Source organism: Quercus lobata, chromosome 4 (genome assembly GCF_001633185.2).
Source record: "Quercus lobata isolate SW786 chromosome 4, ValleyOak3.0 Primary Assembly, whole genome shotgun sequence".
Taxonomy (NCBI): Eukaryota; Viridiplantae; Streptophyta; class Magnoliopsida; order Fagales; family Fagaceae; genus Quercus; species Quercus lobata.
In genome coordinates this window covers 9,900,863-9,914,307 of record NC_044907.1, presented here as the reverse complement: position 1 = coordinate 9,914,307, position 13,445 = coordinate 9,900,863, and the positions used below count along the sequence as shown (strand labels likewise).

At 41.5% G+C, this 13,445-nt stretch overlaps 1 protein-coding gene across 1 annotated transcript; it reads left to right on the top strand.

Moving 5' to 3' along the window:
• The first annotated feature begins 4,108 nt into the window (after positions 1-4,108).
• On the top strand, positions 4,109-5,208 carry LOC115984558. Its single transcript, XM_031107588.1, has 2 exons — positions 4,109-4,675; positions 4,804-5,208. Exons 1-2 carry the CDS (start codon positions 4,109-4,111, stop codon positions 5,206-5,208), a joined length of 972 nt encoding a protein of 323 aa, XP_030963448.1.
• Positions 5,209-13,445: the final 8,237 nt, after the last annotated feature.

The window sequence follows — 13,445 nt, the reverse complement described above, 5'->3', positions numbered from 1 at the left end:
TTGGATCTTGGTTATGTGAAGATAAATGCTTGTGAAGAGAATTGTATGCTATATTGGAAGGAAAATGCCAATAGAAGCAATTGTCGAGTTTGTGGTCGCTCAAGATGGAAATCAAGTGAAGAGAGTGTAAGGGGTAAAAAGGATCCTCACAAGATATTGCGTTATTTTCCAATAACACCAAGGCTCAAGAGGCCTTTTATGTAAAAAAAAAACTGCTTCCTACATGACTTGACATTATGATAAGCGTATTGATGACAGGGTATTAAGACATCCAGCTAACTCTAAGGCATGGAAAACTTTTGACGAGATACACAAATCATTTTATTCAGAGAAGTGCAATGTTAGGTTGGGTTTGGCAAGTGATGGGTTTAATCCATTTGGAAATATGAGCACCAGTAATAGCGTATGGCTAATTGTACTTGTTCCATATAATTTACCGCCATGGATGTGCATGAAGCAACCCTATTTTATGCTACATTGATCATTCCAGGACCGAAGGGTCTAGGAAATAAAATTGATATCTATTTGTAACCATTAGTTGATGAGCTAAAACAATTATGGGAAGTTGGAGTTACTACTTTTTTCTCCTTCAAAAATCCAAATTTCAATATGCATGCAGCAATTTTATGGACAATTAATGACTTTCCAACATATAGGAATCTTTCTGGTTGGAATACAATAGGTGCTTTGGCTTGTCCTTCTTGTTATAATGAAACACATTCTTCTTATTTGAAAAATGGAGGAAAGTTTTGTTTCATGGGGCTTCGACACTCCTTGCCAATTAAGAATAGATGGAGATTGGAATCTAAAAAATTTGATGGTAAGAAAGAGCTTGGAGATGATTTGCTCAGTCAATTACGTGATCTTGAATTCTTGATATTTAGGGATGGAGAGAAGAAAAGAAAACATGATGAGTTAAATAAAAAAGATAGTTGGTTGAAGAAAAGTATCTTTTTCAAATTACCATATTGGAGAACCTTATTATTGAGACATAATTTAGATGTTATGCACATTGAGAAGTATGTGTGTGAAAGTATAATTGGGTCATTGATGAATACTTCAGAGAAAATAAAAGATAACTTAAAGTCTCGTCTTGACCTAAAAGTCATGGGCATTAGGGAGGAACTACATCCAATACCGCATGGGGAATATTTAGAGCTTCCATATGCATGTTACACTTTATCTGTTAATGAACATAAAGTTTTTTGTAAATTCTTAAAGGAGGTAAAGTTTCTTGATGGTTACTCTTCAAATATTGCAAGATGTGTGAATCTGAAAAATCAGAAGATATCAAGACTTAAGAGCCATGATTTCCATATTTTGCTAGAGACCTTACTTCCTTTAGCAATAGATGGATTGCTACCAGAAGAAGTGTCTGCACTAGTGTCTACACCACTTATTAAGCTGGGTAGTTTCTTTAAAGCATTAAGCTCGAAGGTGCTAAGTGTAGATGACTTGGAGAAAATGGAAAATCAAATTGTAATAGCACTTTGTCAATTGGAAAAGATATTCCATTCATCATTTTTTGATATTATGATGCATTTACCTATTCACTTAGTTGGTGAGGCTATGATTGTTGGACCTATCCAATATCGGTGGATGTATCCAATTGAATGATACTTGCAAACACTAAAAAAATATGTTCGTAACCTTGCCCATCCAGAAAGTTCGATTGTAGAAGGTTATTTAGCAGATGAATGCTTGACATTTTGCTCAAGACACTTTCATGGTATTGAGACCCGGTTTGATAGAATTGAACGAAATTGGTAGGGGTGTGCAAAAAACCCACTGACCAGCCAAACCTGACCCAACCCAACCTGACTCGTCGTGTTGGGTCAGTTTTTAAGGTTTGGTGGGTTGGGTTATGTGGGGGCTATGGCCCAAAGTAACGAATTGGGCCTTGGGCTTGTCCAAGGAGACAACATGACTTAGATGATCTACATTACAAGCCTTATCACAGGAGACAAAGAAAGGAGGTCCAAGGAGGAACTTCTCCTTGGGCACTAAAAATCCGGAGCAAATGTATGTCCAAACCACTGAAGCACACTCCCCAAACATGTGAAAAAGGAAGAAACTCAAAATATCTAAGGAAAAACTGCCATCATCACATTAAATGCACTGCAGCTACTTTTCTAGCCGCATTAATGTGGAGAAGACCCTTAAACAGTGTTATTTTCACTACTGCAACTCACAAAGGACTAAAAGGGGTGTCTAATGGGATGGGTGCTCAAGTGGGGGTTCAGATGATCAACAAGTGTAAAGCCCAGATGATCAGGAAGGGCCTATATAATGTAGAGAAGCCCCTATGGGGTGGGGGCGAGAAAAAGAAGGAGAGAATACTGTAGCATGCAAAAGAACCCTAATATGGTGATCTAAATTCATAAATAAAATTCTAAAGTCTCCTCGGACAGAAGGTCATTTGATCATAATAGCTTTTATTCTTGTCTGTTTGTTCCTTAATCCCATGCAAGCCACTGCTCAACTCATCTAAACCTAGTTTTTTAACCCAAACTCTACAAAATTCATTGTATTGGGTTTTTTGGACTAAGATTCCATACAGTTCAGGCTTGGACTCCAAACTTTGTCCCTACAATTGGGGCCGTCTGTGGGGAGAACTCGAGTGATTAGTGAGTACGAAGGTTAAGCATGGCAGGATCAGGTCCACACCAAGAAAATCCACGCCAAGCCGATCCTCAGCGGACAGAACCCATTGGGCCTCAGCGGCAAAATAATCTTCCTGACCTTAAGCCAAATCTGGGCAATGGGAGGAACCGAGAGGGAAGTATACATACTACTCAAACGAGCCAAAGCCATTCCCAAGTAGGTAGTCGCATATCCCAAAGGCAAAACAACCATCAGGGCATGCAACGAGGGATAGACGACCTGAAGAAGAGGTTGTGCCATGCACAGAAAAGGCGGTCCCCGTCCAGCTCCGACATGTCCTTTAATGAGGAAGAGGATGTCAGTTACAGACCGAGATCAAGAACTCCCCCAAGTGAAACCTTTTCCTATGAAAAAGAGCAGCGTTAGGGACGGAGACATAAGAGCCCGTCTAGTAAGGGTCTGGGTAATGATGCCATGAACAAAGTTTTGGATCAAATCTTTAGGTCACCCTTCACGCATAGGATAGAAGGGGCTAGACTACCACTGCGTTTCCATCAACCTACGTTTACCATTTACAATGGTCGAACAGACCTTGTGGAGTATGTGAGCCAATTTAACCAAAGAATGGCTATCCATTCTCGAAATGAGGCTTTGATGTGCAAAGTTTTCCGTCTAGCCTGGGACCTGTGGTGATGAGATAGTTCAACAGCTTGAAGACGAACTCCATAGATTTCTATAAGCAACTCACCCAAGCTTTTTGCTCTCGTTTTATTACGAACAACAGGGTTCCTCGGCCTCTGAGTTCGTTATTATCATTATCCATGCACGAAGGGGAAACCTTAAAGGCATATTCGGATAGATATTGGGAGATGTACAATGAGATGGATGATAACCACCACAACGTCACCATCAGCACGTTTAAAAGTGGTCTCCTCACTAAGCATGGTTTAAGGAAGTCCCTAACTGGTAAACCCGTTACCAACGTTTGTCAACTGATGGACAGGATTGACAAATACAAAAGGGTGGAAGAGGACCAGCTACAAGGGAAAGGAAAGGAGAAGATCATCTCTCACAAAGGAAATGATTACAGGTCGGAACGATACAACAGCAACCAGCCGAGAAGAGATTTTGCGAGACAAGCCGGACTAACCAACATGCAAGCGGTTAATGCCGTATTTAGATAGCCGGTACAACAAGTTTTGGAGAAAGTCAAGAGCGAGCCTTTCTTTAAATGGCCAGAGACTCCTCAAAGCGTAACCAGAGACTGTACTGTCAATACCACCAAGACCACAGACATACCACCGAAGACTGCAGGAATCTATGGAACCACTTGGATTAGTTGGTCCGAGAAGGAAAATTGCAGCACCTCTTACACCCTTCTAGCAGTCATCTTGGTCAGGTAGTTCAAGAACCCCAGAAAGACGTATCCTTAAGACCTCCCACGAGTACAATACATGTCATCCTCGTCGCTTCGGGGAGGACCGGCTCTTTTCCCTATAGGGTAATGTTTGTGGCTCGACTCTCCACCAAGGATAGTGATAGGGAGTCCAAAAGGTCTAAGAAGGGGAACTCACCTGTGTTGAGATTCTCAGACGAGGATAAGATTGGAACCATCCAACCTCACGATGATGCTTTGGTAGTTATGCTTAGGATTGGAGGATTCGACGTGAAGAGAGTATTGGTAGACCCGGGCAGTGCTGTGGAAGTGATGTACCCTGACCTGTATAAGGAGCTGAACCTAAAGTCCGAGGACCTAATGGCGTACGACTCCCCTCTTGTAAGTTTCGAAGGAAAGACTGTCACACCAAAAGGACAGATCAAACTGCCCATACAGATCGGATCAGAGGTAGTGGAGGTGGATTTTATCGTGGTCGACGCCTACTCACCATACACGGCCATAGTAGCCAGACATTGGCTCCACACCCTGGGAGTTGTTTCTTCTACGCTTCACCAGAAAGTAAAATACCTGTCAGAGGGCCAAGTGGAGGAGATTGGGGGAAATCAAGCCATGGCTAGGCAATGCATGGTGGCTGCCATCTCATGCCTATCTAGTGCAAAACCCTCGGCATCTGTGAGAGAGGACTTATAGCAATCAGCCACCTCGGCAATACTCATTGGTAAACCAGCCGAGGAGATAAAATGTGAAAGTCTAGAGATGGTTACTGTTGACAATGACCCAAAGAGATTCTTCCATGTCAGCTCGAAACTACCTTTCCAAGAGAGGGGGGAATTGATTGGTTTCTGAGAAGAAATGTTGACGTATTTGCATGGGACTCCTACGATGCCCCAGGGGTTGATTCGAATATCATTTGCCACTACCTAAATGTTAACCCATCCTTTATTCCCAAAAAGCAACCACCCCGGCGCCCATCGAAAGAGCATGCCAACACTGTTAGGGATGAAGTGATGAAGCTGAAAAAGGCAGGGGCTATCAAAGAAATCTTTTACCCTGAGTGGTTGGCAAACACAGTGGTGGTGAAAAAGAAAACCAGGAAGTGGAGAGTCTGCGTAGACTTCACAGACTTGAACAAGGCGTGCCCAAAAGACCCGTTCCCGATGCCTCGGATAGACCGGTTGGTAGACGCAACCGTAGGCCACCCTTGAATGAGCTTCTTGGATGCTTTCTAGGGTTATCATCAAATACCACTGGCCCTAGAAAATCAAGAAAAAATAGCGCTCATGAAACCTGTCGGAAACTACCACTATAAGGTGATGCCTTTTGGTTTGAAGAATGTAGGGTCCACCTACCAAGGGATGATGACCAGAATGTTCGAACCGCAACTAGGTAAGAGTATTGAAGTCTATATAGACGATATGATAGTAAAAAGCAACGTGGCCTCCGAGCATGTGAGAGATCTTGAAGTCATTTTTGGCATCTTAAGAATGCACAAGCTGCACCTCAATGCTTCTAAGTGCACATTTGGTATCGAATCTGAAAAATTTCTAGGCTATATGGTAACTCACAAGGGAATAGAGGTGAGCCCGGACCAGATCAAAGCAATTCATAACCTATAAGCTCCTCGAAATCTAAAAGAAGTTTAGAAACTCACTGGAATGATCGCGACATTAAATTGGATTATTTCCCGATCTGCAGACCGATGCCGACCTTTCTACCTCTTGATGAATAAGTGGAAAGGATTTGAATGGTTCGAGGACTGTGCCCTAGCCTTCCAACAACTTAAAGAATACCTATCATGGCTACCTATAATGTTGGTGGCCGAGCATGCAGAAAGAGGCCCAAGAATATGTAAAGAAATGCGACCAATGCTAGAGATTTGCCCCAAATATCTACCAATCAGGAGGAGTCCTTAACCCCATTTCCAGTCCTTGGCCGTTCACTCATTGGGGTCTGGATATTGTCGGCCATTTCCCGAAAGCAGCAGGGAACAAGAGATACTTGATGGTCGGCATAAATTACTTCACCAAATGGGTTGAAACTGAGCCTTTAGCCAACATCAGGGACATGGATGCAAAGAAATTCATCTGGAAAAACATCATTACATGCTTTGGAACTCCTCGCACCCTTATCTCAGACAATGGCCTTCAGTTTGATAGTAAAACCTTTAGGAAATAAGGAAACGGGCAAGCCGAGGTTGTAAATAAGGTCATAATCAACGGGAGAAACTCCTTTTTCGATGACTTACGGGGCCGAGGCTCTGCTCCCCCTAGAAACTAGCAACGACGAGTTGAAATCCAACACTTTTACCCCAACTAACAACGACGAGTTGCTAGGGAGAAGTCTAGACTTAGCCGAGGAGAAAAGAGAAAAGGCAATGATCCAATTGGCTTATTACCACCAAAAGCTAAAGCAGAGGTACGATACTAATGTAAAACTAAGGCCACTAGGGCCAGGCGATGAGAAAAATTTTAGGTAGTGCCAAGAACCCATCCTGGGGAAAGCTAGGACCCAACTGGGAAGGCCCATATCGCATCATTTCAGTAGCAGGAATAGGTGCATATTATCTGGAAGACTTAGATAAGAAAGCTGTACCCCGCCCATGGAATGTAAATAACCTAAAAATGTATTATTATTAATGAAAGCAGCTTTGCCTATATTATATCTCGTGATCACTACGCGTCTTTTGGCTCATTTCTATCTATTCAAATTTTAAACAGAACCAAAGTCCTGCATGGCTTCTCGGACCATAGACTTAGGGAAAATTAACAACTTATGGTATCTATCCAAGTTTTAAACAGAACCGAAGTCCTACATGGCTTTTCGGACCACAAACTTAGGGGAAATTAACAACTTATGGTATCTATCCAAGTTTTAAACAGAACCTAAGTCCTGCATGGCTCCTTGGACCACAGACTTAGGGGAAATTAACAACTTATGGTATCAGGGGAAATTAACAACTTATGGTATCTATCCAAGTTTTAAACAGAACCTAAGTCCTGCATGGCTCCTTAAACCACAGACTTAGGGAAAATTAACAACTTATGGCATATATCCAAGTTTTAAACAAAATCTAAGTCCTGCATGGCTCCTCGGACCACAGATTTAGGGGAAATTAACAACTTATGGTATCTATCCAAGTTTTAAACAAAACCTAAGTCCTGCATGGCTCCTCCGACCACAGACTTAGGGAAAATTAACAACTTATGACATCTATCCAAGTTTTAAATAGAACCTAAGTCTTGCATGGCTCCTCGGACCATAGACTTAGGGGAAATTAACAACTTATGACATCTATCCAAGTTTTAAACAGAACCTAAGTCCTGTATGGCTCCTCGGACCACAGATTTAGGGGAAATTAACAACTTATGGCACCTATCCAAGTTTTAAATAGAACATAAGTCCTGCATGGCTCCTTAGACCACAGGCTTAGGGGAAGTTACCAACTTAAGACTTCTATGCAGTTTTAAAACATGTCCAAAATCTTGCATGGTAGTCTTTACTGCTTAAAGTTCATTGCACAGTTCTATTCTTCTCATTTGGTTATATTGGCAGAGTGTTGTTGTAAACATTAACTAAAGAAATAGTCACATTGACTCGGAACAATACAATAAAATTCCATCAACGTCAATCATAGAGATAAAAAATGAGAGAAAAAACATTTGTATTAATAACCAGGGATAATACAATGCTTTTAAATGAGAAGTCTTTGAAAAAGAACAAAAATGTAATACAACTTCCATCCAAAAAAAAAAGAGGAGATAAGAACCCTAGAAGCTAAGCCTCAGGAGGGGGATCTTCTTTTTGCTTTGGCTGAGGAGGTGGAACATCCTTGACTTTGGGACCGGCTTCATGACCCTTGGCCTCGGTGACTGTCTCTTTAGAGAGATCATTGGCCTTGGAGGAGGGCTTCTTCCCCTTACCTTTACCTTTACCTTTCTCTCCCTCCTCATCCTCAACCTGGATGGTGACCTGACCAGAGCTCCCGGTAATTTCTGCTAAGGGGATGGCATCAAGAATAGCCGCAAGCTACTCGAAAGCTTTAGGGGCATCGGCAGGGACTCGCGGATCTCTGGAAGGAAGAAGGCATTCTCGGGCAACCTCATAGCAGAATCTGCAGGGACCCCTGCAGCATTAAGAGCCTGAGCCCATGAAATACTTTAGTAGTCCTTGCATACTTCTGGCAACTCTTCGGTAAGCCTCGCCTCCGTCTCCTTTGCTCCAAGCTAGTAAGCAGCCCTCTTCTCAGCCTCGGCTGCTTCCTTAGCTAGTTGGACCTCTTCCTTGGCTTTCTGCAACACAACTTTGAGATCCAGAATAGCTTGCTTTTCAGTAGCAAGGTTGATCTCAGTTACGTGCAGTAGCTGGCGTTGGTCTTTAGCTTGTTTCTTAGCAGTCTTCAATCCAACCTCAGCACTTCTATGGCCTATCTCTGACTCCTTGAGCTTCTCAGCTAGCTCATGATACTCCTACTTGAAGGCTCCTAAAGCCTTCTCTACCTCAGTAGAGAGAGGGCTTCGACGTCAGCCAACTTGTGGTTGTTGTGGCACTACTCTTCGGCCACAAAGACCTGTTGGGTAATTTGCCTAAGAATGAAAAGATGACATGAGTTAAAATATAATACAACCCAATGATCCTGCCGATAAGAGGATAAGTTTCCTTACCATTGCAAGATCCATCTTCAGGGATAGGAACAGTTCACCCTGTGAAAAGCGCTTGTAAGCTTCCATGTCCCTGGGGAGGAGCATGGGCTGTTCCAGGGCTTCAGCAATGTACCTCGCTTGACCCTTGTTGTACTCTCAGACTGAGGCGTTATAAGGAATTGCCGCTCCGTCCACTTCGAACCGAGGACTCCAAGTTGTGGGGGAATGTGCACTTCAGCCTGGTCTAGCTCTTCTCGGCTCTCCATAGACGGAGCCCTTTTGTCCCGAGTCTCCCGGGTCACCTTTTGTTGTTTAATGCCCTGGGGAGGACCTAACTCGCCTTCCTCGAGGGACTCAACCGGCCTTTTCTTCCTCAGGTCGGGATTAACTTTCAAGCCGAGTTCGACAGGAATCTGTGGAGGAGTGGGAGGAAGGTCGGAGAGGGTCTGGGACTTGTTGGGTGCCTTCGAGGTTTGCCTCTTCCCTCAGGCAGCCATCAGCTCTCGTAAACTCTTTCCTTTGGAGCCCATGTTATCCACCTCTTCGTTTGAAGAACCATCCGAACAGGCAATAATGAGAGGAGGAGCTCCAATCACGGAGTTTCTATTTGGCTCGCCCTCAACATCCGAGAGTTCGATCAGAGGAGCTTTCGGAATATCCTCTTCAAAGTAGAATTCGTCTATCTCCTCCTCTAGGGAAAGACGAGACGATTCGGTCTCCTCTTTAACAAACGCTGCAGCTCTAGGATTGTCTTATGGAGGTGGCTGTGCAGCTGGTTGAAGATTTTGAAGGATGGGCAAAACAACCGGTAGAAGATCCCTTCGAGCCAAAAATCCCAGTTTCGACACGTCAATCCTAGCCAACCTTGGGCTATTGGCTCTTATGGATTGGTAGACATCCAAGAAAGCGGGGACAAGGGTTCGTAACCTAAGATCAAATGAGCAGCATGCAGTTGCCCGTCCTCGTGAACGAAGATCTCTGACCTCAAGAGGTAGTTCAAGGCTTGAACGTTTGTGTGGCTCAGCCAAGGAGCGACGTGGCGTCTATCTGCAAAACAGCCAAGAAGGAAATTGTAGTTAGATTACCAAAAAAAAAAAAAAAAGTTTGAATCTTCAAGTGAAAGAAATAAAACTAAAGGGTTAAATCCCTTTTCCAAAGGATTGATCCTAAAGGTACTGCACTTGGATCTCCTGCCCGAGTTGGACAATGAAGACCGTTGCTCTACTCCCCCAAGACAATAAGGTAGTCATTCTTCATACTCTTATTGGACTTAAGAAGACAGGAAATTAGCCTAACGATCTCGGACCGAGATTTAAAGTAGTACCCCACTTTGGTAAGATGATGGCACTTATACATGTGAACTACGTCGTGCCATGTAAGGCCTAAACCCATCTACTCGTTCAAAACATCTATGTTGCCCAAGACCCTAAATAGGTTAGGAGCGCACTGATGTAGTGTCAACCTATGGTTAAACCGATAATCCCGGGTAATCCTACGCATGGGAAGCGTCATTTCTCCCTCTATAAAAGTGATCATGGGAATGACGACCTGACCCACGTCCCTATCGGTCAGTACTCGTTTCGGAGGATAATACTCTAAAACCACCCCCTGCGGGATGCAATACCTAGCTCTAAAGGCCTTCATGGCGGCCGGAGTATCTACTAAACACTTGTATTTACCCATCTAGGCGAACTGACGAACCGAGAAGGAAGGCTGAGGTGAAAATTGGGGTTATGTAGTGGAAGGAGAGCTTATGGGTATCCTTACAACAATCTCTAAAGCTCTTTGAGATCTTTCCAGGGAAAGACTTCTCACGGAAATAGCTACGGAAATTCAAAGGCCTGGAACGTTTATGAAGAACTGGGCACTAGAATTCTTTGGAGTTCTTGTATGTTAGTAGAAAAGAAAAGCAAAAAGAGTTTCCTCAAGGCTTTATTTAGCAAGAGAGGAAAGGGAAGGTTACTCCCGCTCAAAATTCTAGGAGGAATGTCAGTTGTTGGATCTATGCTTTGCCGCTAGATGTAGGGAACACAAAGCCGCTTGGAGTAATTAATAGCGCCTTGCAACTTACAACGCGTCAGAAGTAACCGCTCCCACACATGTGAACCAAAAATTAATTGGTCTTATCCCTTAAAAAATCAAAACCCCACTTTTCTCCACAGATGGAGATAAAAACCGGAGTTTTGAGGGGCTATTGTGAGGGCTATGGCCCAAAGTTACGAATTGGGCCTTGGGCTTGCTCGAGGACACTAGAAAATCCGGAGCAAATGTATGTCCAAACCGCTGAAGCACACTTCCTAAACACGTGAAAAGGAAGAAAACTAAAAATATTTAAGAAAAAGCTACCACCACCACATTAAATGCACTGCAGCTACTTTTCTGGATGCATTAATATGGAAAAGACCCCTGAACAGTGTTACCTTCGCTGCCGCAACTCATAAAGGACTGAAAGGGGTGTCTGATGGGATGGGTGCTCAAGTGGGGGTTCAGATGATCAACAAGTGTAAAGCACAGATGATCAGGAAGGGCCTATATAGTGTAGAGAAGCCCTCATGAGGTGGGGGCGAGAAAAAGAAGGAGAGAATACTGTAGTATGCAAAAGAACCCTAATGTGATGATCTGAATTCATAAATAAAATTCTAAATCTCCTCGAACAGAAGGTCATTTAATCATAATAGCTTTTATTCTTGTTTGTTTGTTCCTTAATCTCATGCAAGCCACTGCTCAACTCATCTAAACCTAGTTCTTTAACCCATACTCTATAAAATTCATTGTATTGGGTTTTTTGGACCAGGATTCCATACATTTTGGGCTTGGACTCCAAACTTTGTCCCTACAGGTTGGGTTACAAAAAATTTTTTATAGCGGGTTGGGTTGGGTTTGGGTCATAAAATTACAAACCCACCAAACTTGACCTGGCCCACCCATGTTTAATATATATTTAAAATACATTATATATTTAATAATTTAAAAAAAAAAAAAACCAGTTGTAGAGTAGAACTTCCTCGATTCCTCTTGCTAATACTAATTTAATATAAATATATATATATATATATATATACATATAATATTATATAATTAATAAATTTTTTAAAATAACCCGTTCTTCCTATCCTATATAAAAACCAATTAGTTCACACAAACCTAATAAATTACTATTGTTGTTTAGTCATTAGTGTTGTTTACCTTTAAAGAGTTATATTGATACTAATTTTTAGGTTTTTTTTAATATATTAATATTTATATTTTTTTTCTACTCAATTTAACAATAATAATTAAAAAAAAAAATTGTCAAACCCATGGGTTCAACCCGACCCAACCCGACCTATGTGGGTTGGGTTGGACTTATGTGATGGGTTGGGTTGGGTTGATTTTTTTTTTTTTTTTTGACCCACCATGGTAGGTTGGGTCAAAAAATCCCCTTAACCCAACCCAACCCAACCCATGCACACCTCTAGAAATTGGGATGGAGATCATTTGCAGCCATATGAAGGGTTGAGTAAGTTGAATTGCAGTTAATATAAATTTTTTCAAGAGTTAGCTGTCTTCTTAATCTTTTAAGTTGTTTACAATGCAATTGCATTATGTGTTATCTAGGGAACACAAGTACATGATCCAACAAGCAAGTGCTATGAATGTAGAGAATCGACATAACAAACAGTTCCGAGAGTGGTTTGAAAATCATGTAAGTTCTATCTATATATAAATTATTATAATTGTGATGTATGCTTGATTTGACACAATTACAATGATTGTATTGATTTTGATCTTGTTTAGAATAGATTACTCAATTATATGATGAATGAAAAGTGAGAAAGCAACTATTAGATCTAGCTGGACCATCAGAAGAAGCTGTTTGTTATAATGGGTACATTGTTAATGGTTTTAGATTTCGTAAAAATGAAATCGATTGTAAAAGAAGAACTCAAAGTTATGGAGTCTTGGTAAAAGGAGATGCAAATATAGACAATCGTGGCTATTTTGGTGTCTTAATTGATATCATTGAATTACACTACATGGGAGGCAATAAGATTGTAATGTTTAAATGTGAATGGAGGGATGTTGATCATCATGGTAGGGGGATTGTCATTGATACATACGGTCGAACTCTAGTGAATGTAAAACGTTCATTAAAGAGTAATGAACCTTTTGTGTTAGCATGTCAAGCAGAGCAAGTATTTTATGTGAAAAGCATAAAGAATTCTCAGTGGCATTTTGTAATAAAAACAAAACCTTGAAATTATTACAACATGCCGTCTCTAGAGGAGGAAAATGATGATGATGAAGAAGATGATGATCAACAGCCATACCAACAGAATGATTCACAAGGTCATCAAATGGGTTTTACAAGTACTGCTGATCAAGATGATACTATTATCTCATTAGATAGGGCTGACATACCAGGCATACTTGTGGATATTTCAGCGGTGGATATAGATCATGTTGATATGAATTAATGGAATTAAATGTTTCAAAATGAAGGTTTGGTTTGAACTATTTCTGTACTTTGGATAAAGTTGTTGACCATTTGATTTATTTTCCAATATCTACACTCAATACCATACTTTGAAGGCTTTTATTCAGTTAGTCTGTTTTGTATCTATTCAAATGGTCTTTGCCTTTTCTTCATAATGATATCCAAGAGTTTGGGATGGAGACTTACCTATTGGTTTCATCCTTCTAAAAGTTATTGATTTTTAGATTTGAATTCTTTGTACTATTTTAATGTTTGGATTTATATGTTTGGCAAGTCATCCTGCTCTGATTGCACACCACTGACCATTCCCTGTCACGCATCGAGC

Coding starts and splice junctions, on each gene's coding strand:
- LOC115984558 (XM_031107588.1), top strand. CDS start 4,109: ATGTTTGTGGCTCGACTCTCCACCAAGGATAGTGATAGGGAGTCCAAA. Junction 4,676..4,803: donor GTGCAAAACCCTCGGCATCT/GTGAGAGAGGAC, acceptor CTTCCATGTCAG/CTCGAAACTACCTTTCCAAG.